Source organism: Anser anser, assembly GCF_964211835.1.
Source record: "Anser anser genome assembly, chromosome: 1".
NCBI classification, from domain to species: Eukaryota; Metazoa; Chordata; class Aves; order Anseriformes; family Anatidae; genus Anser; species Anser anser.
This window is the reverse complement of record NC_139720.1, coordinates 59713156-59735237: the sequence shown is the minus strand read 5'-3', so window position 1 is coordinate 59735237 and position 22082 is coordinate 59713156. Positions and strand designations below refer to the sequence as shown.

The window sequence follows — 22082 nt, the reverse complement described above, 5'->3', positions numbered from 1 at the left end:
TCAGCGTGTGTGGCCGGCCCTCAGCCTCGGCACAAATAGCTGTGGAGGTACGGCCCTCTGCAGGGACCAGCATCTGTGGTGCTGCTCCCACTCTGGGGAACAGTGTGATCGTATTTTGTGGCTTTTGTGTTTTCCTTTTTTTCCTACTTCATGTGGCTGTGTGAGGCAGCAACAGCCAGAAGAGCCACGTCTCCTCCCTGTGCCACCCCTCTCAGACCTACTCACCGCATTTCCTCGGGCCAGTGCCAATGCAGCGGCTGTAACCCTGGGGACAAGGCTGGGGTCTCCCTCTCCAGACAAGCCCACCAACAGTGGGTCTGGACCAGCTCCTGTAGCTAACCTTGTTCTCACAGATGATTTTGTCAAGCAGGGAAGGGATACAAGAAGAAAAATCTTCTGGAAATCTTCCGCCTTGTCCCCATTCTTATCTTCCTTTCAGAGCAGAGAGGGCATCACCTGCGTATCACCACCTTCCCCAGCTCTGCTGTAGGTGCCTCAGATCACAAAGTCTGTCCCTCTGAGACACCATGGTCATTGCCCAGGTGGGAAAGAGTGGAGGTTGTCTCAGCCATGTAGGCCCATCACTTACACACATGACAAGGTCCATCCATTTCCCGACAAGATTGCCAACAGAATTCCAATCTTGCCGAAGAGCACCTATGCCAGGCCTTTTGAAACCTGTGTGCTGGGGGAGGCTGCAAGTTTGCCCAGGAAGAATTGGCCTCATTGGGATGGGAATCCACCTGCCCAACAATGCAGAGCTCCTAAAACTGAGCTTTCACCCCCACTGTTGCCATCAGAGTTGCAGGGGAAAACAGCTTGCCTAGTTTGGGTACCTGCTTTGGGGCAAGAAGAGTTACATCCTAGACGCAGCTACTTCTCTCCCTCCTACACCAAACCCCATACAGAATTTTCCCTTAGATCTGGTAATAATTTGCTTAGTAGATGGCAATCCATGTAACAAGAAATATCAACAGCCTTCCTTAGTTCATTTACACCTACTGCCAACATACAGACATTTTGCAGAACTGTGTTACAGTAGTCAGTTCACAGATTTAGACCAGCTCTGCTGTCATTAGCATGAAATCTCCTTTATCTTAATGATTCAAATATGGCCTATAACTCATAATTATTTTTCATTTGTACTAATAGTGCACAAATCTTTCATTTCCCAGTCAGTTCAGTTTATGAATGGAAAGTATGCAGACCACAACTTATTACACTGTAGTACAGACGGAACTGCTTTCAGGCACAACTATCACGTGATGATGTTTTTTTTAAAAAAAAGTTGCAAAACCAATATAACAGAGTGTGGGAGCACAGAGTATACAGCTGTATGTGTTGCAATACAAGCATGCTGAATTACAAGGATTTCATGCTTTTTAAACAACATCCATGACATCTGGGAAATATTTCTTCAAGAATAAATAGGCACACAATGTCCTGAAAGGTCAATGTCTCCTTTTATCCCCTAAAGCTTTTCAACTCAGCCAGTTCATGAGTTCCTTGGGAGTGAATAAACTGCAAAATGCTGTCATTTTGGTGTTGTTTCAGAGGTACCCTCTGCCCCCTCTGTAGAAATACCAATAGTGGGAGGTGGTGAGTTTGTTTATATCAGATGCACTGAGGTGGACAAGAGCTACGAGGACAGTTGCTCCCTCCAGTAGAAATGCTTCATGTCCCACCGCTCATGTTCAGGTTATATTTGCCTTTTTATACTATATATATACCTACTCAAATGTCAACCCCAGGTTATGACCTGATTCACTTCTGCATCTTATTCTGGCAGTTACAGTGGAATACTTCCTTATAAAATGTAGAAAAATTTTTTTTTCATCCTTTTGTCGGTTAAAGGTGGAGGTTTTAAATTAAAAGCTTGAAATCTAACTTTTCACTTAAAAAGGCAACTCGAGCTCCAGGACTTTAAGTGATTTTAACTTCAGAAAAGATACAGTTCCTATTTACCCGATTATGGCAATGAAACGGAATTAGCAACGTGATGATAAACACCCTGAGCAAATGTTGCTGCAAAGGAAAAAATTAAAGACATGGTCGGGTCTCCTGAAAAAAAAACATTTACCTCAAACGTGCGCAGAACTTTAGCCAGTGCCCCGACTTCTTCTTTCAAAGAGAATATCAAAGAAATCACACCATTTTTATTTGAGGGCTCTTCAATGTACATAGATTCCTGAAAGAAAAGTACAAGAAAATCTTTAAGTTCACCCCAGGGGCCAGGTTTGCCTTTCTCCACTGTCATTTTGCACTGTATCGGTGATGTAGAGAGGACATACAGATGCTTTCAGAAGGAATCAAGGCAATTGTTGCTTCCAGGAGCAGGTCTGGGGCTGCTTTTATTTATCATGGTAGAGGCACAAAACCCATTCTTGGAAACTATGTCCCATGTGTGAGGAAGGTATTCAAAAATGGGGGAAAAATAGCCTAACTCCATTTCAGCCCTGCTTCACTTCTCAGGTGTATCAAGCTCAGGGAAAACTGGAAGCATTACTGTACTTTGGTTTCAGCTATGGTGAAAGATCTTCAAGCTTCCTTTTCATTAATGTGCAGGATTAAGAAGAGCAAGGTAGATGAGCTCTGTGCAGAGATACAGGCCGTGATCTGCATTTCCCTTCAGTTCTGTTTGCATCTTCCAGGTAACATCAGAAGAGGTGGTATTCACAAGAGGGATATGGAAATTGGTTTAAAAACAAAATAAGATACCACCACCGCCCCAAAAAAAGGATGGGGGAGGAAATGCTGTCACAAATTTTAAATCTTCTGTAAATCCCGCAGTGATTAAAGATTCAGTTAGAGCAAGATGTGTTTTCATTTATGTTTGTTCCTGAGTCTTACTGATTTTCTGCTCTGCAAATTCCAAAACAAAATTTCCAGTACTCCCAAGCAGGAGGAATGTTTATTTTAATTGTTTTCATGGTTCTCATTACCATAATTTTTCACAAAACCTAGGTTACATAGGGAAGAGCTATTTCACCACTTTAGGAAGAGGAAACTGAGTCATGGAGTGGGGCAAGTTTTTCAAAATTACCTGGGTACCTGACATGGAAGGTAACGGCCTGCTGATTTCCAGAATTGTTTAACTTTTCCAATGTCAGCATAAATGGGCTAAAGTTGTGCCAGGGGAGGTTTAGGTTGAATATTAGGAAAAACTTCTTTACTGAAAGGCTTGTTAGGCATTGGAATGGGCTTCCTAGGGAAGTGGTTGAGTCACCATCCCTGGAGGTCTTTAAAAGACATTTAGATGTAGAACTTAGTGATATGGTTTACTGGAGGACTTGTAAGTGTTAGGTCAGAGGTTGGACTAGGTGATCTTGGAGGTCTCTTCCAACCTAGATGATTCTGTGATTCTGTAAATCTGAAGCACAACCACCACAAACTTTTGGAAGTCACAGTAAGATCTTATTTGTGTGTTGTTTGTGGCCTTGGGCAAATCACCCCTGGATGGCATTTCAAAGATCACACCAGACAGCAGCAGCACAGAGGGTTGTAACAGAGGCTGATGTAACAAGTCCTAGGTCAAGGCCTGACTCAAGGTATTCACCCTTTCAATTTTTCTTTATTAAGACGTACATTTTCAGTCAGAGTCCATCCCCATTTTAGCTATTGCTAAATTTAACATATAAATCAGAGCATAAAGAGTCTCAGTTCCCAAATATTGTCCTCAGAAATAGCAAAAGCAGTCTTTGTAGCAGACAGATTAATAATGAAATCCGGCTGCCCAAAAGCCATAAAACTCTTGATGGGACTACATTTTCTGAGGCAATGTTATAATGAACTGCCTTTTTTTTTTTTTTTTTTTTGGTAAAATAAATAATTCCTGATTCTTAAGGCTGTCTTTTAGGGTGCTGCTAATGTGAACATTCATTGCTGGAGTCTGACAACAGATTTTTCTACCTAGCTTTATTTCCAGTGGTCACACACATTATCTAAATTATTTCCATCCTTGCAGGGAAACTCTGGTGGGAACTGTAGTAGAAATATTGGTATGGACCAGAGAGAAGATTGTCACCTACTCAACTGTGCTATGTCCTGGAGCATCTCCCTGTTCTCTGTTTTCTCAGCCAACCAGGGAGCTGGCCTCACTCTTAGCTGGTAGGGACCAAGAGGAAAAGCAGTCAGGAATGGTGTGGCAGCTGGCTAATGAAAGCCTTTTGACATCTGAAGCAACCACAAGGGAAACCAGTGACAAGAGTCTGTCAAAAAGTAAAAAAATGTCAGTAGCCTGGAAATTTTATGATAGTGTAACCAAAGCTGTCATCTGAAATTGTGATCCTGCATGGCTTTGCTGTTACGATTTCTCCATCTCAACAAGTTAAATTCACCCTAAGGACAGAACTGAGTTATTCCAGTGTCTGCTCAGTGGACCAAGAATTTGGTTTTCATGGTCTGCTCTAGAAATGTTTTAAAAGACTTGTAGTTACATTTTTTTAAATGTTCTTGCCAAGGCATTTCTCATGGACCAGCTTCTGTTGCAGGTTGTCTTGACTCTGTGTGACAAAGGAAGAATTTGTGTTTTGAACATCGGCAGAGGATAAAATACAAGGCTCAAGTCCTACGAGGTAATTTTGATATTAATTAATCTCTTTATACAGTGATAGATTCTCATTGGTCACTAGCCTTGATATGCTGAGATGGGCCACTTTTAGGCCATTCTCACTCATTTTCCCACTCTTGCAAATTGGTTTATGTTGTGCTAAAAAGTTGCAGAAGGCAGTAGGCACTAATCCTGCAAACATGATGACAGTTGCTTAACTTTTTGCACATCTGCATGTGAATGTAGATCACTGGGATGGTCTTTGTACAAAAGTCAGTGCATGCCTAAGTCTGTCCACAGAGGTGGAGGCTTTCAGTGCAAGAGGAAAGAAGACTAAAACCATTATTTTCCTGACAGGTACCCAGATCTTATCAATATGTATGGAGGCAATATACATTAATAGACACTGGAGCCAACACATCAACACAAACGCAGGCACTCACATCTATTGCTGAGCTTTTTGTCATATATATGCATATTTTTTAACTGTTGATCATGGCTAATCCGTTCTCAGTCCGAATTCTAATTTCTTGTCTCTCAATCTCTTATATAGAGATGAAATGCAGCTTTGGGACAATTCTACTCTTACTACTGTGATTGTGATTAAGAGTTGAACAAATTGTTTCATTGTCATTGAAACACTGTCTATATGACATGCATATCTGACCTGTAAGTGTATAAGAACCAGTTGACAAATACAGACAACCATTTCTGGACCTAGCACAGTCTCTTACATCAGTGATGTGTAGATGCAGGGACAGTTTGCCTGAGTGCAATGCAAATCTATGTTCTTAATTAACTACTTCACACAGAGATTGATATTGTCTTTCTGACACATGGCAGTTTGGGAGGTCAATAATACAGACCTGTCAGCCTTCAAACTCATTTCTGAGTTGTTTAAACATTCAGAGTGAATTCCAACACTGCTGAAGCTAGAGGAAGTTTTTTCTGTAGTTTCAGAGAAAGTAAAATAAACAAAATAATATAGAAATAGTATAGAAAAAAATGGAAAAAATATTTCAATGAAAATAAGATTCTGAAGTTACTCCTAAAAATTAAACTAGTTTCCAAGCCATTTAGAGTCAGTTTCTTAAGGTAGCTAGATGCTCAGCTCCCACAGATCTCACTGGGATCAAGCAATTAGACAACTTGGAGAAACAGCAAGGTGGAACAGTAGCGTATCTCTAGGGGAGTTCAGCCTCAGCACACGAAGCAGTAGGAAACCAGGCTTCCTTGGCTGCTCTGTACCTAAAAAGATTTGTAGGAAATGAAGCCCGTTTTTTCACATCTTCCACAGCTTGTCCCCAGCTTCAGAGGCATTGCGCAGGACAGAATTCAGTCCTAATAATTAACCATGCTGGCCTCAAATTACGTCACTTGCTCCTACAGTATCTATAGTGCCTGTAATCGAAAGTCATGGGTTTCAGTACTTTCCTGTATTTTCCAAAACAAAGAGTTCAAAGTAAGTCAGTAAACATCTAAAAAAAAAAAAAAAGTGGGGGGGAGGTAGAATATATGTCAGAGTGCTAAAAGTTAACAAATAGCTCCACCAGAAGAGTGCATAATTTCAGCAGCTTTCCCTAAACAGAAGAAGACAGCTTGCTCTCATCACACAGGTTTAAGAGACCTCTAATTATCTGCTGCTCTTTTCCGCTGCTTCTTCTATTTGCCATATATGCAAGGATACATTTACAGAGGTCCCCTGACCCTGATCTCTTGCCTCTCTTTCCTTTCCTCTGGTGAAATGTTTTCATTTTTGCTCTCACCGCACATCTGTGAGTACAATTAACTCCAGACAAGCACGCCGGCTGCCAAAGGGGACAATGGTGGCAACCAAGCACCACAAACGGTTGAGACAGACGCGTTGTTTCCTCCCATCTTGGACATCTTAGAGAACGGGAAACAAGATTTGCAAGCATGGGGGGGCATGGAGGGACTCCCTGTGAACAGCAGGCACACAGGCCCCTCAAGCTTACCTGGAAAGGGTCGCCGTTCATCTTGCAGTGCTGTGCGTCCATGTTGTGGAGGCGGCAATGCCCACACAGGGAGGCTGCGGGTGAAGCCTTCTGACCTTACTGTGGTGGCCAGAGCTCCGTGCAAAGGTATTTAAAGTAGAGGAAGCGAGGCAAAGCCATCCCCTCCTCCAGCTCCCTCCCCCCAGATGCTGTGCCAAGAGGGCGTTCTCCCTCCACACCCCCCACCCACCCAGCCCTGGCACACGGACAAGCCAGCCCCTTCGGTCCCCCCCAGCATGCAGCGGCACTCCAGCACATTGTTTCTATCTGTGCCCAACGTGGACAAGCAGCATGCTTTGAATTAGCAGCCTGTCTTCCACAGATCAATGTCAGCCGCTGCTTTCGTTCCTGCACGTCAATGCTTTGACTTGGGTTCAGCCTTCCCCCTTGTCTGTTCCTTTGGCTGTGTGTGTGTTTAGCGACCAGTGGGTTTCCCTTCCACGTGATCGGAGATCAGATGTTCTCCAGGAACCTCTCTTTGCGTGCCAGACACGGGGCACAACTCAGCAGCGGCTGGACTGTTTGCCTTTTAGTGAGGCCCTTTGGGCTGCATCCAAGAGGTCAGAGAGCAGGGGACAGCTCCGCACACCAGGCACTGGAGACAACAGAGGCCCAGTATAAAGCATTAAACAGGTGTTAACTTTGTGAACCTTGCTCTGGGATATGGATCTCAACATGGAGAAAGGGAAGGAGGTAAAGGAAGAAAAGGAGCAGGGAGGAGGCAGAAGAAATGCAGAAGGTGCGCATGTGTTTTTAGGTATATCAACCATGGAGAGCTACAACGGGAAGAGGGGGAACATGAATGAATTTGGAAATGGTTAGTAAAGGGTTGGTACAAACCAGCCAACACTTGGTTTGGACAGAGTCACCAGAGAGATTGAAGGAATGAAGGAAAGTTATAGCCTGATACTAGAGGGCAGGTGAAAAGGAAAAAAAGAGAATGGTCAAGATCTATTTTGTTATTTGGAAGGCTGAAGTCTACACCAAGACAGGCTATGTCACGGCAGGTAATCTTGCTGCATTTTTCTGATGAAGATAAATTCTGTGGAACAGAAGAATCAGCCCTTCACAGTTATTTGAGCCTTGAAGGAAACTCTACTGCATGCTCAGAACAAATTCAGACTGGTGAATTTTAACCAAGACTTACCATGAATTATTTGTAATTATGAAATCCAGTAGCTGGAAATCTGATCAGTAGGGAGCCACTTGCAAGAATCTTAGTCCAAACCCATGTTCAACCCCATGACCATCAACTCAGAATCCAGCCCAGTGAAATTATGCACTGTATGATGTACATCTGCAGTAACTCAGAGCTTTGGACACAAAACATACATTTTTCAGAGAAACTTCTTGTTTGTCCATCATATGGCCATATGCACTGGTAGAAAGTGACTTTCTGAGGTGAACTGCAATCCTATATTATGGGCTAGCAGCCAAGGTAGGCAGCCAAATATGATATACACGTGCCACCCTGGACATTGCTGGCACCAAAGCATCAGGTTGGGGCAAGGAGAGATGGTCCAGTAGGTGAAAGGCAGCTTGACCTTGTTACCTGCCAGCAGTACTAAAACTACTGTTTTTGAACTGTTCAGTCAGCAGGTTCACTATGGGAGGCAACGTTTTGTGTCCCGTGTTTGTGCATGCAGCACCCAGCAGAGTTCTGTCGATGATAGGGGCATTGAAGGCCACCTCACCAAAAAAAAAAAAAAAAAAAAGTGAGATGAGGATGGTGATAACACTGATTATAGTAGTCCCTGTGTAGGGCAGGACAGCTTCCAGTAACTGTTCTTGTTTGCTTTTTGCTTTGTCCACGTGCCATGCCTCTCTACACGGTGTGTTTTTCAACTAGATTTTAAAACACTTAGATACATGTCCTAAGTCTGACCAAAATAGCTACGTCATCCAAAGTCATAATCTGTTTTTTCAATCATTTGTGCCTTCCTTTTTCTTTGTTTTTCTCTTTCTACTAATATTTGTTCTTTTTTTTTCCTTCTCTGAGGCTTTCACATGCACTGAGTCTTTTTCCTTTCTTCCATCCCTCTCCTCCCCTTTTCTTATGTTTTGCACTTTCTGTTCACTCTACCTTGACAATAAAGACAAGGTAAAGTGAAATACTAGATACACTAAATATTGCTCATGCCAAATCCTTGTAATTTTTCTTGACTCCTCCCACACACTGTTTTTTTATTTATATTGCAAGCTTATCTCTTATTCTTATTGCTACATAATCATAATGATATCCCTAGTGTGTAGCCACTGGTTTACTGTTTAATCAGCTTGGACCTTCAGAAACTGCCTGGTAGCAAAAGACACTGGCTGAGGGAAGCAAAGCTCCTTCTTGCTAGGAGGAATTCCCAAATTCTCTTGTTTTGGAGCAAAGTAGTGTGTGAGTTTGTGTGTGCATGCATGCACAAGTTAGCATTCACTCCAATGCCATTGCAGCATGAACACGATTGCATCAGTTCTGGTTACTTTGGACCGTTTCTGAATCCAAATTGCCTGAGCTCTCTTTGAAGATGTAGTCCAGCCTACCAAGTGCAGGTTCTTTGCCCCGCCGTGACATTGCTAACTGGAATTTCCCACTTGCATTTCAAGTTGCCCCACAGCTCTGGTTCCTCAGCCCCTGGGTGAGCACCTGAGCCTTGGGCTCTGCTGGTCCTGCTCTGGGCTCTTGCTGCAGTACCATGCAACCCCACTCCTTCCCTTCCAACCATGTGCAGGTAGGCACCGATGTCCCTCATTGCCTCCGTCTGAAAATACCTTCCATCCCCCAGAAATGCATACCCCACACACAGCCATTCCTGGCTGTGCTGCTCAGTCACAACTAAAAAGGCTCTTTGCACTGAAACTTGGCTGGTTCCCTGGACGGCATGCCGCAAGTTCAAAGGGCCACAGACTTTGGCTGCTTTTCAGACTGCTTTCTCCCCCTTCTGCCTTTAGGCAGCGTTTGGAGAGCAGCGGCTTCCCCAGAGCTCTGTGTTTTCTGGCTTGGGCAGGGATGCAAGGACACCAGGACTATCCTCGACTTGCGGCTCCCTGCGGGTTCGGGATGTCCCCATCGGGCTGAGAGAGCAGTGAGCGATGGAGAGGGGCTTTTCTAGAAGCTGTTGAAAAATTCCCAAATGAGGATTGAATGAGGGTATGTGAATAAGGCAGAGGGGTGTCCCCGATCGATGTTCCCTATGGATTTCCCAGAGGTCTCCCGGTGCTGTAGCTCCCCTTAGGCACCAACCGAGACTCCTATCCTCCCACCCTCCGGCTGCAAAACCTCCGGGCCATGTTCCCCGCTCCTGGCAGAGCCGGGCTCGCCACCCGCTCCTGCAAATGCCTCGGGCTGTCCCCTGCCCAGCCCCGCTACCCCCGCGGGTGGCCAGGAGGTGGCACTGTGTCCCCGCGACCGCGGCCGACGGGTGCCGGACAGGGACGGGGACCGGGATGGGGACCGGGATGGGGACGGGGAGGCGTCTGCACCCCCGTGCCGCCGGGGGGGTCCGCCTCCCAGACTGCAGCACGCATGACCCCAACCCCTCTCCATCCCGCGGACGGTCACCTCGGAGGGGACAGCCAGGGGAACCCACCCCTACCGCCCTCCGCTCCTCCGTCCAAAATTTTCCTGTCCAAAAAGTGTGTGTTGGCGGGGTTGGGCGGCGGGGGGCCGGGGGGGGGGGGGGGGGGGGGGTCAGCCCGGTGTGATTTATCCCGGCCGTGATGGACGCGGGACGCGTGGCCGCACAATGGGGCCACCGGCGGGCCACGGGCAGCGCTCGGCGGGCGCGGGGCCGGGGGCGGCAGCGCCCTGCGGGACCCGCGGAGGGGACATCGGGGACGGGGACGGGCTGGGGTGGGCGGCTGGGGTGGCTGCTGCTTTTTTTTCCCCTTTTTCCCCCCCTCCTCCTTTTTTTTTTTTTTTTTTTCTTTTTTTTTTTTTTCTTGCAGCCCTATATGCAAACTGTCACTTCAGGTTAGCACAAGACCTGATGTAGCTCATTAGCATGAGCTGTATCTAATATGCTTAAAACCTCTAATTATTTATTATGCCCTAATTGGCAGCCCAAGAAATGTCTCCAAAGTGATGAGGGTTCATCCCAAGGCGCCTTTTCGAGAAGAATTCAGCAGTGTCCCTGGTCAAACGTCATTTTTAATTCTTCATCGGTGCCACAGGCTTTATTCCTCTGGTACACGATATAACACCAGAAAACTCCTGCAACTTGCTGTCCCAGGAAGTAGCTTCCATCCACCCTGGACAGAATGGGCAATAATTAGTCACCAACATGTTTTAATGCTCAAAGTCCTTCTTTCATTAAAGGCATGCATAGAAAGAGACATTTAAGTTTATCAAGTATGCAAAAGTGTAGTCAGATGCTCCTTGAAAATGACTTACCCAAAGGAATAGCCACTGGCAAAAATTGCTTTCCTGCCTCCTAAAAGTAGGAAAGTTTTGAAAATTATATTCACATAGACACTGTTTCAAAATAAGTTCTCCACTCTGGGGTCCCCCGCCCCCTCCCCTGCCTCCTAATTGCCTTTTTTTTTTTTTTTCCTTCCAAGTCTGTATTATGTTTCTTCGGGTTGCGCCAACTATTTATTTATCTTTATTCTTTCCCTCTTTCTTTTCATTCATTATTCTCTCTCCCCCTCTTTTTTTTTTCCTTGTGTGTGTGGCTTCTCGGTCTGATCTGTAGCTTGTTACCACCCACTGCACGCTCTCTCCTGCAGCCGAGGTGTTTCTATACAAACTTCAGCGTCCAGTTGTCATATTAATTATTACACTGAGTAATGACTGAAATAGTCAAAATAAGGGGAGACTCAAGAGAGCTTTTTCTTGCTGCTCAAAGATTCAGCAAAGAAGCCTTGCAACAAAGCACTAATTGGTCCCCAGAAATACTCTGACAAGGCATGGAAGATAGGTTTCATAAAGCCCAGCAATTGTGAAGGGGAAAAGATCCTTGAATAGACCCCACGCTTCTTTTCTAAACTCTCTTGCTGAGCAAAAAATGGACTGCTTCTTGAATACTGGACTGATCTTGAATGCTATACCCAGCAGAGAAAAAAATGCACCATTTATTGTAAGTTTTTTTCCAGCTATTCATGTGTTCTATGTGGAGAATAAGCTGGTTTTGTTTACCATGAAAGACCTTTTACTTTATTTTCACTCTTGGGGGGGAAGCTGGAAGACGGGGGGGGGGGGGGGGGGGGGGGGGGCGCGAGGGGAGGGAGAGAAACACATGTGCCCAAATCCAGACGAGCTGCCTACTGTAACAAAATGGAGTGTAACAAATCCTACAGAAGTCCCGAATGTATCGATTCTTTGAAGATCTATATAGATTAACGACTTTCGTTCTGCCTTTCCAAGACGGCATTTAATCATAACGTAAATGGCCTTTAAAAAAGAAAAGGGGTGAAAAAAAAGCATACCAAAGTGTGTGTGTTTTTTTTTTTTTAAAAAAAAAAAGCAAGGACTTCAAAAGACCTCATGAGTGTGGCACACAAAATTTAGGCACATAAAAAAGACGCTATAAAGTAATGACAATTCAAGATTAAAAAAAGAAGAAAAAGAAAAGGAAAAAAATGAAGAATAAAAAGGGGAAAGCCCAATAAGACCAATGAAAAGGGCTAGAGCTATTTATCATTATGTTAGAATTAAGAATTTCAAGGTGCAGGTGCAGGACTGTGCATACAAGTGGGTGGAGGCTGGGGACCCTGAAACAATATTTATTATCTATAAACCTGGCAGCCCCAGGCCCCTTACTCTGCGAAGTGAGCAGATCAGAGAGATGCCAAGATTGGCATTACCTTAGACAACACGAAGGATGAGCTTGTTCCTCTGTGGCAGCGGCTGGAGAGGGACATGCTCAGTAAAGGGAGGAAAAGGCTCTTCCCCCCATTGCCCCCCAGGCCCAGGGAGCCAGGGGAGAATGGAGCTTTGGAGGTGAAATTACATGCAAGTTATATGTGGTGACCTCTGGGACGCACGTCTTTTGCCTTTTTAAAAGCTCTTGTTCAGAGCCTTCTGAGACTCAAGAAAGGGGGACCCAGAAATTCTGGTCCCATTTTGCCATTTGGGGAAAAGGGCAGGAATTTCCATGCCGCAGTCTTTTCACACTAGTTCTGGCAGTGGACTACTCCGTAAGTATTACTCTACGTACATATATAGTCTACATGGCTGCAATCAATTTGGTACTTCATTTTCTGATCTCTGATGCCACTTTCTAATGCCACTGGTGCATTGCTGTTCTCTCGCTCTGCTAACATCACAGCATGAAGCTGATGATGCAACTGCTACTTCCAGTGCAGTGAGGTCAGACAAGGGATGTCCCTGACCGAAACATCCAGAAGACTTGGAACTGAGAAGGGAGAGCTCCCTATGCAGAGAGCAGTATCGAATGCTGCATGCCAGTTGTCCTGCCCAAAAGAAGATAAAATCATTTGGTAAATTTGGTGTTTGATGAGACAGCAAGCTAAAAATTAGAAAGATACTCGGTGACCATTCAGGAGAACCCTGAAATAAACAGCATGACAGAAGTTAGACCTGACACACTCTGTCTTTTTCATCATGCATCTGCATTAAATGGTGCCACGCTAAAATCTGCTAAGTTGGCAGGTGCATATTAATGTTCTGCCACACACAGTTGCTGCTTATCGCTGTTAAAGCCACGTGTCCAGCAAGGGTCAGGGCTCCATGGGCAGAGGAGGTGATCTGTGCAGCCTCAGCTGCTGTAATTGAGGCCAGCAGCAGACCAGGGCTTGTTTTTGCACTCATTTCCACTGACACTTGAACAGCTCAGGCTGTGCAGGTCCCCACCTGCCACTTTTTGAGGCTGGTGTGAGCATTGGGCATGACAACCACTTGCCAGGGACTCCCTAGACCATATTTCCACCAGTGGCAAGGTGGTCAGGCAATGGTCCTGCTTCTTTTGAGGGTTAGATAGCACACATCTCTGAGTTTTCAGAGTGGAGAGGTGCTAAGAAAAAGGTGGAGATCATACAAGAAATAGGAGTAACAAGCTTGAACAAACAGGTGGGTATGTGCAAGGCAGGAGGGTGGGGAGAGAAGGACGTGCAGGGCTCCTCGCTGCTGCACGTACCAAGATCAGGGCCACCAACCTGGCAGTGTCACCCAGGCCACCCATGTTCCCACAGCCCCAAGGGGCAGTGTGACCCCCAGGTCATGCTAGCCTCAAGCTCTCAGCCTCGGTGCTGCTTTTGCACAGTTGGACCAAAGCTTCATGCAAGACTTTGCCTGGCAGCAAGGGGAATTTCCCCTTCATTGTGCAGGTCCATCCTGACTCCCCAGTTGCAAACAAATGCCGCTTGCATCGAGCAGCGAGCACGGTGTGGCCTGGGGAATGGGCTGTGCGGCCAGGGGAGAGCTGTGTCTGCACATCCACCTGCTCACTGCGCTTAGCACACCCCGACTTCATGGTGCCCCACAAAAGAAACCTCCTGCTGCCACGCTGACAGCCATAGGACGTCCACTTTGGACTCGTCCAAGTGCATTCACTTCCTTCTTTCCCTCCAGCCACCCTCACCCCATGGCCCCCCACCTTCCAGAGGCCCACCTCGGGTCGTCCCCCCCAACTCCACGCACACTCCTTCTTCTACCGGCGACGGCTCAGCTCCCCTCCTCCCAGCCCACAACCGCGCACCTCCCTACTCTCCCTTCCCGCACCCCTCTTCCCGGACCCCCTCCCCAAACCCCCCTCACCCCCAGACGGACCCGGTCCCCCCGGGGCTCCCCTGCCCCGCGCATCCCCGTGCGCGCCGCCTTCCGCCCCGTCGGGCCGCGCCCGCCGCCGCCGCCTCCTCCGCGGCCGCCGCCGCCGCCCGCCGGCGCCCCGGCGCGGGTGTTTGCTCAGGGCCGGGAGCGCGGCACGCGCCGGGCGCACGCACTTGCAACAACAAAACCCGCCGGGGGTGGGGGCGGCGGGGCGGGGGGAGGCGGGGGGAGACGGGCACCGAGGGAGGAGGGGGGGGGAGAAAAGGGGGGGAAAAGGGGGGAGAGGCGGGGCCGAGCCGGCGGCCAGCGCGTGTGCGGCGGGGCCCGAGGGCTGCGGGGGGGGGATATAGAAGGGGGGGGTGTTAGCGTGTGTGTGTGTGTGTGTGTGTGTGCGCGCCCCCCCCCCCCCCCCCCCCGCGCTGCAAAGGCGGAGGCGCTCGGCAAAGCCCGGGGAGCGTGGAAGGCGCAAGGTGCAGAGCGGGCGTGTGTGCGAGGGGGAGGGCGGGGGGGCAGCGAGTGTGTGTGTGTGTGTGTGTGTGTGTGTGTGTAGGAAGGGGGGGGGGGGCGAGCCCCGTCCGCCCCTTATAAGAGACACAATCCCCAGCCACTTTTTTGCAAAAGGGGCTTTGCAAAGCAGCCTGCGCACACGCGAGCGCCACGAGCCTCCCCGCGGCCGCCGCACGGAGGGCGAGAGGGAGGGGGGCGGGCAGAGCCGCCCGCGCTCCCCGGCCGCCCGCCCGGCACCGCCGCCCGCTCCCCTTTGTCGCCGCGGCCCTTCTCCCCCTGCCCGCCTTCTCCCGTCTCCTTCGCTAAGCGAACGCCGCCGGCTTTCCCCCCCCCGGTCTCTTCTCCTTTCTATTTTATTTTTTTTCATATTTTTGCCGCCGGGGGGCACGGGGAGCGGCCGCCCCCCGCCTCGCACGACGCCCCCCCTCGCCCATGGCCAGCGGTAGCCCCGCCGGGATGGCGAGCGGCGCCGGGCAGCCTCCCTTCCTGCAGCCTGCCTGCTTCTTCGCCGCCGCCGTGGCCGCCGCCGCCGCCGCCGCCCCGCCGGGGGCGCCGCCGCCGCAGCTGAGCCCCGCGGGCGGGCAGCCTTCCCCGGGCGGCAAGCCGTCGGCGCCGCGGGCCGCCAAGCGGCAGCGCTCGGCCTCGCCGGAGCTGATGCGCTGCAAGCGGCGGCTCAACTTCAGTGGCTTCGGGTACAGCCTGCCGCAGCAGCAGCCGGCCGCCGTGGCGCGGCGCAACGAGCGGGAGCGCAACCGCGTGAAGCTGGTGAACCTGGGCTTCGCCACGCTGCGGGAGCACGTCCCCAACGGCGCGGCCAACAAGAAGATGAGCAAAGTGGAGACGCTGCGCTCCGCCGTCGAGTACATCCGCGCCCTGCAGCAGCTGCTCGACGAGCACGACGCCGTCAGTGCCGCCTTCCAGGCCGGCGTCCTGTCGCCCACCATCTCGCCCGGCTACTCGCACGACATGAACTCCATGGCGGGCTCCCCCGTCTCCTCCTACTCCTCCGACGAGGGCTCCTACGACCCGCTCAGTCCCGAGGAGCAGGAGCTGCTCGACTTCACCAGCTGGTTCTGAGAGCCCCCCGACGCCCCCCGCGCCTCCCGCGGCAGGTGGGTGCGCGCCCGCGGCCGGCCAGGGGGTGCGGGGGGCGCAGCCGTCAGGGACGGGGGGGGGGGGCGCGCAGCCGTCGGGGTCTCGCCTGGTCCCCGCGCGGCTCTGACCTCCTCTCTCTTTTCTCCTTACAGGCCGGTTGCAAAAAGGGAAAAATATCACGCACGCGGGCGCGGAAAGCCGCCGCAAAGCCAGGACCTGTTGCGTTTCGCTCTCCCCCGCCGTCGGAGGGCGGTGCGGGCACGTCTCCCGGCGGGACGCTGCGCCCCCCGCGCACAGCGCTGAGCGCCGCGGGGGCTCCTCGGGGCGGCCGGAGCCCGGCCGGCCCCTGCGCACCGCTCCCGGCCCCGCCAGCACTGAGCGAGCCCGGCGGAGCCGCTGCCCCCCCGGGAACGGCGACCCCGGTCCCCCACGGCCGGGCGCTGCGCTCCTCGGGGCTCTTCCTCCTGCTGCTTCCCCCCCCGCCAGACGGGAGCCCCCTTCCGCACCCCATCGCGGCCTCCTCGAGCCCCGCACAGCCCGGCCTTCCCTGCTCTGTGGACGAAGTTAGTTTGCTGGTGTTCGTGGAGATTTTGAAACTAAGCTATGCTGTACTCAAAGACACCCCCCCCACACCCTCAAATCCCGGCTCCCCCCCCCATCTCCGAGCTTTTCCTCTCGTTTCCATCATAGGATGCTTCCAATCTTTTTTTTTTTCTTTGTGAATTTTTTTATTATAAGAAAATCTATTTGTATCCTCCCTAACCAGTTTGGGGATATATTAAGCTATTTTTGTACATAAGAGAGAGATTTATAGAGGTTTTGTACAAATGGTTTAAAATGTGTATATCTTGATACTTTTTTTAATATGTAATGCTTATTACCTCTTCATGTTTAGACGTGTAGTCGACATTACCTTACAACTGCCATTTTTGTATGTGGTTTTGTAAAGGACTTGGATTTCCTCCAGATGTACTTTAGCACCAACGTGTCTTACTTTATAGAAACTTTGTTAATGTATTAATAATGTTATTAAACAATGTTCAAAGTGAACAAAGTTTATGCAGCTATTGTCCAAACGCAAAATGGTAGCCATTTGTTTTTATATGCTGCCTTTTGGGAAAAAAAAAAAAAAGCAAAAAGCAAACAAAAAAAAATCCCTTATGCCACTGCCTTTTCTTACTGTTTTATTACAAACTTACAAAGGTCCTGTATAACCCTGTTTTATACAAACTAGTTTCGTAATAAAACTTTTTTTAATTAAAATGATCAGCTGCCTGCTGCATGTAATTTTTTTTTCTTTCTGCCATTGACAACAATGAATGTAAGGACAAAATGTTAAATGATGTTATGCCAGAGCTGAGCTGCATATGAAGTGTTTGTATCTGATGGATGTAACATATATATCTTTATCTATCTCTATATAAATATGCAAAGATCTCGCGGTATCACCATTGTTTTCTTGCCCTTCTGGGTTACAAACGTGTATCCAAATCAAAAGGCGAGGGGGTGATTAATGATTGCATTGTCCTTCCCGAAATCACTGCACATTAGAGAATTCCCCCAAAAGACCGGGTCCTAAAGAGAGGGCGCCCTGACCCCGTCCTCCGCAGCTCTCCCCCGGCGGGGCACGAAAACACGGGGGAAGGCGCAGCCGCCGCCGCCAATAACACGGGCGACTTTGTTGCCTCCGCGAAGATAGCGGCTGGATAAATAAAACCGTCGGGGGAAGACGGGAAGCGAGCGGCGAGGGGGGAGATGAAATGAAATAAATAAATAAAGTAGTAGAAATGGGTGGCAGCTCGGAGACACTGGTCTTTCTAAGCTTGTTATTCTACCCAAATAGCGTGATCTGCGTGTAAAAGTACCCAATTACCAAGATTCAAAAAGAAATTGGACCCCCCCCTTATTTTTTTTTTTTGGCTAGCCTGCTTGTTGTCAGTTAGCAAGGACGTGACCAGAATTCGCCTCCTCCTTTGCGCCTGGCTCCTGCATCACTTGCAAATTCAGTTTGCGTGCATCAAGCCAAGCGGAAAGCGAAGCGCAAAATGCATCTTACAAAAAAAAAAAAAAAAAAAAAAAAAAGAACGAGGAGAGCCACTGTGCCGTACGGAGTTACGTGCCTCTGAGCTGCAAGGGACTCGCTGGTTTGGAAAAGAGGAGGGAAAAACTTCGGTGCACCACCCGGGTTTTGGGACTGTAAATCAGTTTGCACACACGCACGTCGTGCGGGCACAGATGCACAAACATCCTCGCACATATCAGTGTACAGGCCTCTCCGCATCACCCCAAAACTGTATTCCCTCTGCCTCCTCGTCTCCCCCCCCGGCCCGAAATGATCCATATGGGATTTAACCGGGAGAACTGGGGACGGGGACTGGGGTCACGGATTCCCTCCTTGGTGCAGCACAAACACTCGTTGTTTTAACCGCTCGTGGAAGTAATGTTTAGTTATGAAAATAATAACCGTTATATGCCTCCATCCGCTCTCCCTTTACAGCATCTCCTTTTTATTTACCCACTTTTGCAAGTGTGCAGATAAGGTATGCAAAGAAAGTGCAGCGAGTAATTTATAGCTATGAATATAACATTAGGATAATGTTTCATTCTGTTACAAAGGCGAAATTTCTCTTCCTTGTGTAGACAGGTGTTCTTTTTTGCTCACTTCTGAATAGTAAATATCCAGACTCATTAAACTAAAGGCAAAGTTACGCTGTTGTTCGCTACAATGTATAAGGCAGGCTCAGAAATTCACCACCTCCTCCCTCCCTTTTCCCCTCAGCCCCCTCCCCAAAAGAAAGAAAGAAAGAAAACACACACACACAATTTTACTGAAGATAGGGAAAGGGCAAAGCAGGATTGGGGTAAATCTCATTACATCTGCTCTAATCGCTTAGCAACACAAAGCCTTTTCTTGTATTAGTGCGGAGAGCCTTTCAGCGCTGCCTGACAGACAGTATTCAGTTAGCATTAGGAAACTCCATAAATCAGGGACTTCTTTGGGCGCGCTATAAGTTTTAGAGCTACGCGGAGCGAGGGGGGGGGGGGTCAGGGGAAAGCGAGGGTGGGGGGCTGCAGATGGAGGTTGCGGAGCCGCCTATTTATTGATGCACCTATCTATTGATTTATCCCAATGCCGGAGCGGTGTCCCGTTAACAACCACCTCTCTCCCCCGAGGGGTTTTCTGTCCCCTCCCCAAACCAGCCCTCCCCCGGCTGCCTCCCAGCCCCACTCCCAATATTGGGGGTCCCCCCGCAGCCCCGCGGAGCATCCGCGCCCTAAGGAGCTCCCGGCGCTCAGGTAGGACCCGGGGGGAGCCACGCCCGGACCTACGACCCCCTCCTCGACCCTTGGGGGACCTTTTATAAAACTTTATTTTCCCTTCTTTGTTGTTTTTCCCCCCGGTAAGCGGGCACCTGCCCAAGGGCAGGCGGGCGCTGCAGCGCCGAGGGGACTGGGGCTGGCTCCATAATGCAGCGCCTGTTACTCAGTGCATTCAGGGATTAGCTCGTCTTGAAGGGCAGGGGGCATTCTCTGCATCCCCCCCCCACCAACACCTCCGCCCCTTGCAAAGGGGAGCGGGGAGAGCCCCCCGCCCCCGGCCGCCAACCCGCTCCGTCCCAGCGCGCAGCAACTTCTTGCTCCCAAGCGGGCTCGCTTTTAGCGTGTCAGCCCGCACAATGCACAGCTAATTCCTGCTGCAAAAGGCAAGTGGTGAGGAATCAATCGCAGGCTTTATGCAATCAAAAGGAATGATGGGTTTCGGGTTGGGATTTTTTTTTTGTTGTTTCTTCTTCCCCCAAGTTCCCTGCCCCAGACTGAATTTTTCCTGCTCCTTACCCGCGTCCTATTAATAATCCCATGCAGGCGATTGCAGACCGAGGTAAACCTATCATTTGTATGCGCCTGAAGATTAATTTCCCCCATGTACCAACTCAACGGCATAGTTATCTCTTTAACAGGGAAAACAGTTTGGCTCCATTGTCGGGTTGCCAAGACCGCCTTTTGAGAAAGGGAGCCCGGCTAGCCTCTGATCAAACTCAAAGGTTAGTTAAAAGACAAAAACAGCTGAAAATCTTCATGAATAATGCTGTTTCCCCGAGCCCAGTGTAGTGCAAGCGCACATTTCAATGCCAGAGCATTTTGTTATGCTGCTCGCCTAAGTCAGAATTTCACAGAAAAGGCAGAGAAGAAAAGCTCCAACAATTAGAGGGGGCCTGTCAGAAAACATTAACGCCTTCCTCGCCCAGCCTGTCAAGCATGCTGGAAATAAAAAACTGGCATAGCGAATCGCACCTCCACCCTCCGGAGCTGCGGGAGGGGAGAGGGAGGGGGGTTAGGGACAGAGAAGTAGGGGTGAGACAAATGGACGGGCCCAGGCTCTTAGTAGACTCCCTTGGCTTTACAGGTCAGCCGAAAGCTGGAAAAAGAAGGGAAAAGAACCTGCAGCTGGATGCTCCCTTCAGGTATCTCTCCCTGTTTCGCGCATACATATGACATTTCAGGACCATAACAGACACTCACATCGTCTCTCGGCATCTTCAGCCCTTCCCCGCATTGCTCCTGCAAAGCACAAGTGAGGAGCCCAGTGAGACAGCACCACCGCAGAGCTCTCAGCCCCCTTTGCATTCTGCTGCCCCCACAGTCCCACATCCAAGCTTCCACACTTGTGGCCATGAAGATGCCAGGTGTGGCTGATCCTCAGCTGGACAGCACCAGAGGTATCTTTCCCTTTTTTAGGAAAACAGATTAAAAATGCGCACCAGAACCACTACCCACATGCTCAAATCCTTTTTTCCCTAGTGCAATACCTACTGAGTTATTTACAATCCCCGCCCCCCCCCCCCCCCCCCCCCCCAATTACACTGCCTGTAAGTGGACATCTAGGCTTTGACTTTCCTGGCCAAAGCATGGATTTTCCCCAGAATATAAACTACAAGAGAGCTCTCTGCCTTTTCTTTCTGTAAGCAAATTTCCAGACCATCGTTTGAATCTGTTTTTTGCCCTTGTTGCCTTTGTTGTCCCATTGCACATACGTGTGTATGGTTATACCCGATAACGACTAGGTCAGTACCATGCAGCTTCTATAGGCAGCCCTTTTGCTGAGGGATGGAGGGCAGGGAAGGGTACTGTTGTGTAGTGTAGGCATTGTGTCACCTGTGGGTTGAAAAAAAATACAGCAAAATATTAAGTGACTGAAGAATAGAGTATCTCCACACCCCTTCTGAGATGTTCTTGGAGGTTGTAACTGTAAAGGGACACTGCACAGCTCGGACAACATGTTAAAATAGACAGGTCAGACTTTGTCCACGGTCAGAGTGCTTTGTGGTTCCAACTTATCCCTTGGGGAAGGAGCTCTGGCTTTGCGGATGGAAGCCCTCCATCCCACACACACCCTGGAGCAGTACAATTTATCTGAGTAGTATGGAGCTTGCTGTCCCTTTCAGCATTTCCTGCTGCTTGGAGCCAGATGTATCCATAGAAGGATGTAAGAAAAGGCAGAGCACCCCCCAAGCACCAGTACTTTCACTGGCTCTCACACTTTTGTCCTGGGCAAACCCAGGCAGCTGGTAGGAGAGGAGAAGTTTCATGGGGTCCCTTTTCTCCCTCTACCCTGATATGTGGCTCTTATTATACTAATTGAAGAGGGAGGGGCTGATTTAAAATGCAGGGAAGGAAGGAACTAAATAAAGGAATGCTGCTTTTTTGTGACAAGATATTGGTCCTGGGTTGAAAATACCTAGATTCATTGACAGACATGATTTGGTCCTGTCTCAATCTATTTTAGCCCGAGAACCACAAATGCAAGACAGAGGCCATGAGCAGCTCCTCACAAGTGCCTTCTGATATGCTGCAATGGGAGAACATGAGAAAGCTGGCGAGAGAGAGGATCGCTGAAATCTGTACTCTGCTCTTGTGCAGGGCTATGGGAAGAGCCAGTGCACGTTAATACTCTGGCAAACTTTCTGGGGGGCAGGTAATCCATTTTTCCTTTTGGCCCATTCTGAGCAGGATTCAATCCTGTTCGTGCTCTTCACCTAACTTCCAAGAAAGGAACAAACACAGATTTTTTTCCAGAAGAGCTTCACTTCCCCTAAAACTTCGCAGCAAAAAGTTGCTTTCTGCTTTCATAAACTCTTAATGCGGGATTACCATTGGCACTGGGGAAGGACAGATGAGAATTGCAAAAATTCTTATAGCC

General features: G+C 49.1%; 3 protein-coding genes across 5 annotated transcripts in view; 1 reads left to right on the top strand and 2 right to left on the bottom strand.

Annotated features, from left to right (window-relative positions):
* The window catches only part of PAH (phenylalanine hydroxylase), a 40514-nt gene extending 33595 nt beyond the window's left edge, over window positions 1-6919 (bottom strand). Inside the window, exons 1-2 of the mRNA XM_083812350.1 lie at window positions 6526-6919; window positions 2081-2188 (exon numbers count right to left, since the gene is read on the bottom strand). Of these exons, the coding sequence (XP_083668476.1) occupies window positions 2081-2188; window positions 6526-6567 (150 nt within the window). The 5' untranslated portion in view covers window positions 6568-6919. The remainder of the gene's footprint in view (window positions 1-2080; window positions 2189-6525) is intronic.
* Window positions 6920-10269: 3350 nt separating this feature from the next.
* LOC310886996 (uncharacterized protein) overlaps window positions 10270-22082 on the bottom strand; it is a 164231-nt gene continuing 152418 nt past the window's right edge. Inside the window, exons 16-17 of one of the 3 annotated variants that reach the window (XM_083812366.1) lie at window positions 10946-10985; window positions 10270-10803 (exon numbers count right to left, since the gene is read on the bottom strand). In XM_083812366.1, the coding sequence (XP_083668492.1) occupies window positions 10703-10803; window positions 10946-10985 (141 nt within the window). In that variant the 3' untranslated portion in view covers window positions 10270-10702. Of the gene's footprint in view, window positions 10986-22082 lie in introns of all 3 variants that reach the window. The other 2 variants (XR_014575570.1, XR_014575569.1) reach the window with 2 other exon arrangements.
* Window positions 14842-17149, top strand: ASCL1 (achaete-scute family bHLH transcription factor 1). Its single transcript, XM_083821107.1, has 2 exons — window positions 14842-15900; window positions 16036-17149. The coding sequence occupies exon 1, from the start codon at window positions 15221-15223 to the stop codon at window positions 15863-15865; it is 645 nt and encodes a 214-aa protein (XP_083677233.1). The 5' UTR covers window positions 14842-15220; the 3' UTR covers window positions 15866-15900; window positions 16036-17149.

Bases quoted from the DNA above. Each gene is read 5' to 3' on its own strand.
- ASCL1 (XM_083821107.1), top strand. From the start codon at position 15,221: ATGGCCAGCGGTAGCCCCGCCGGGATGGCGAGCGGCGCCGGGCAGCCT.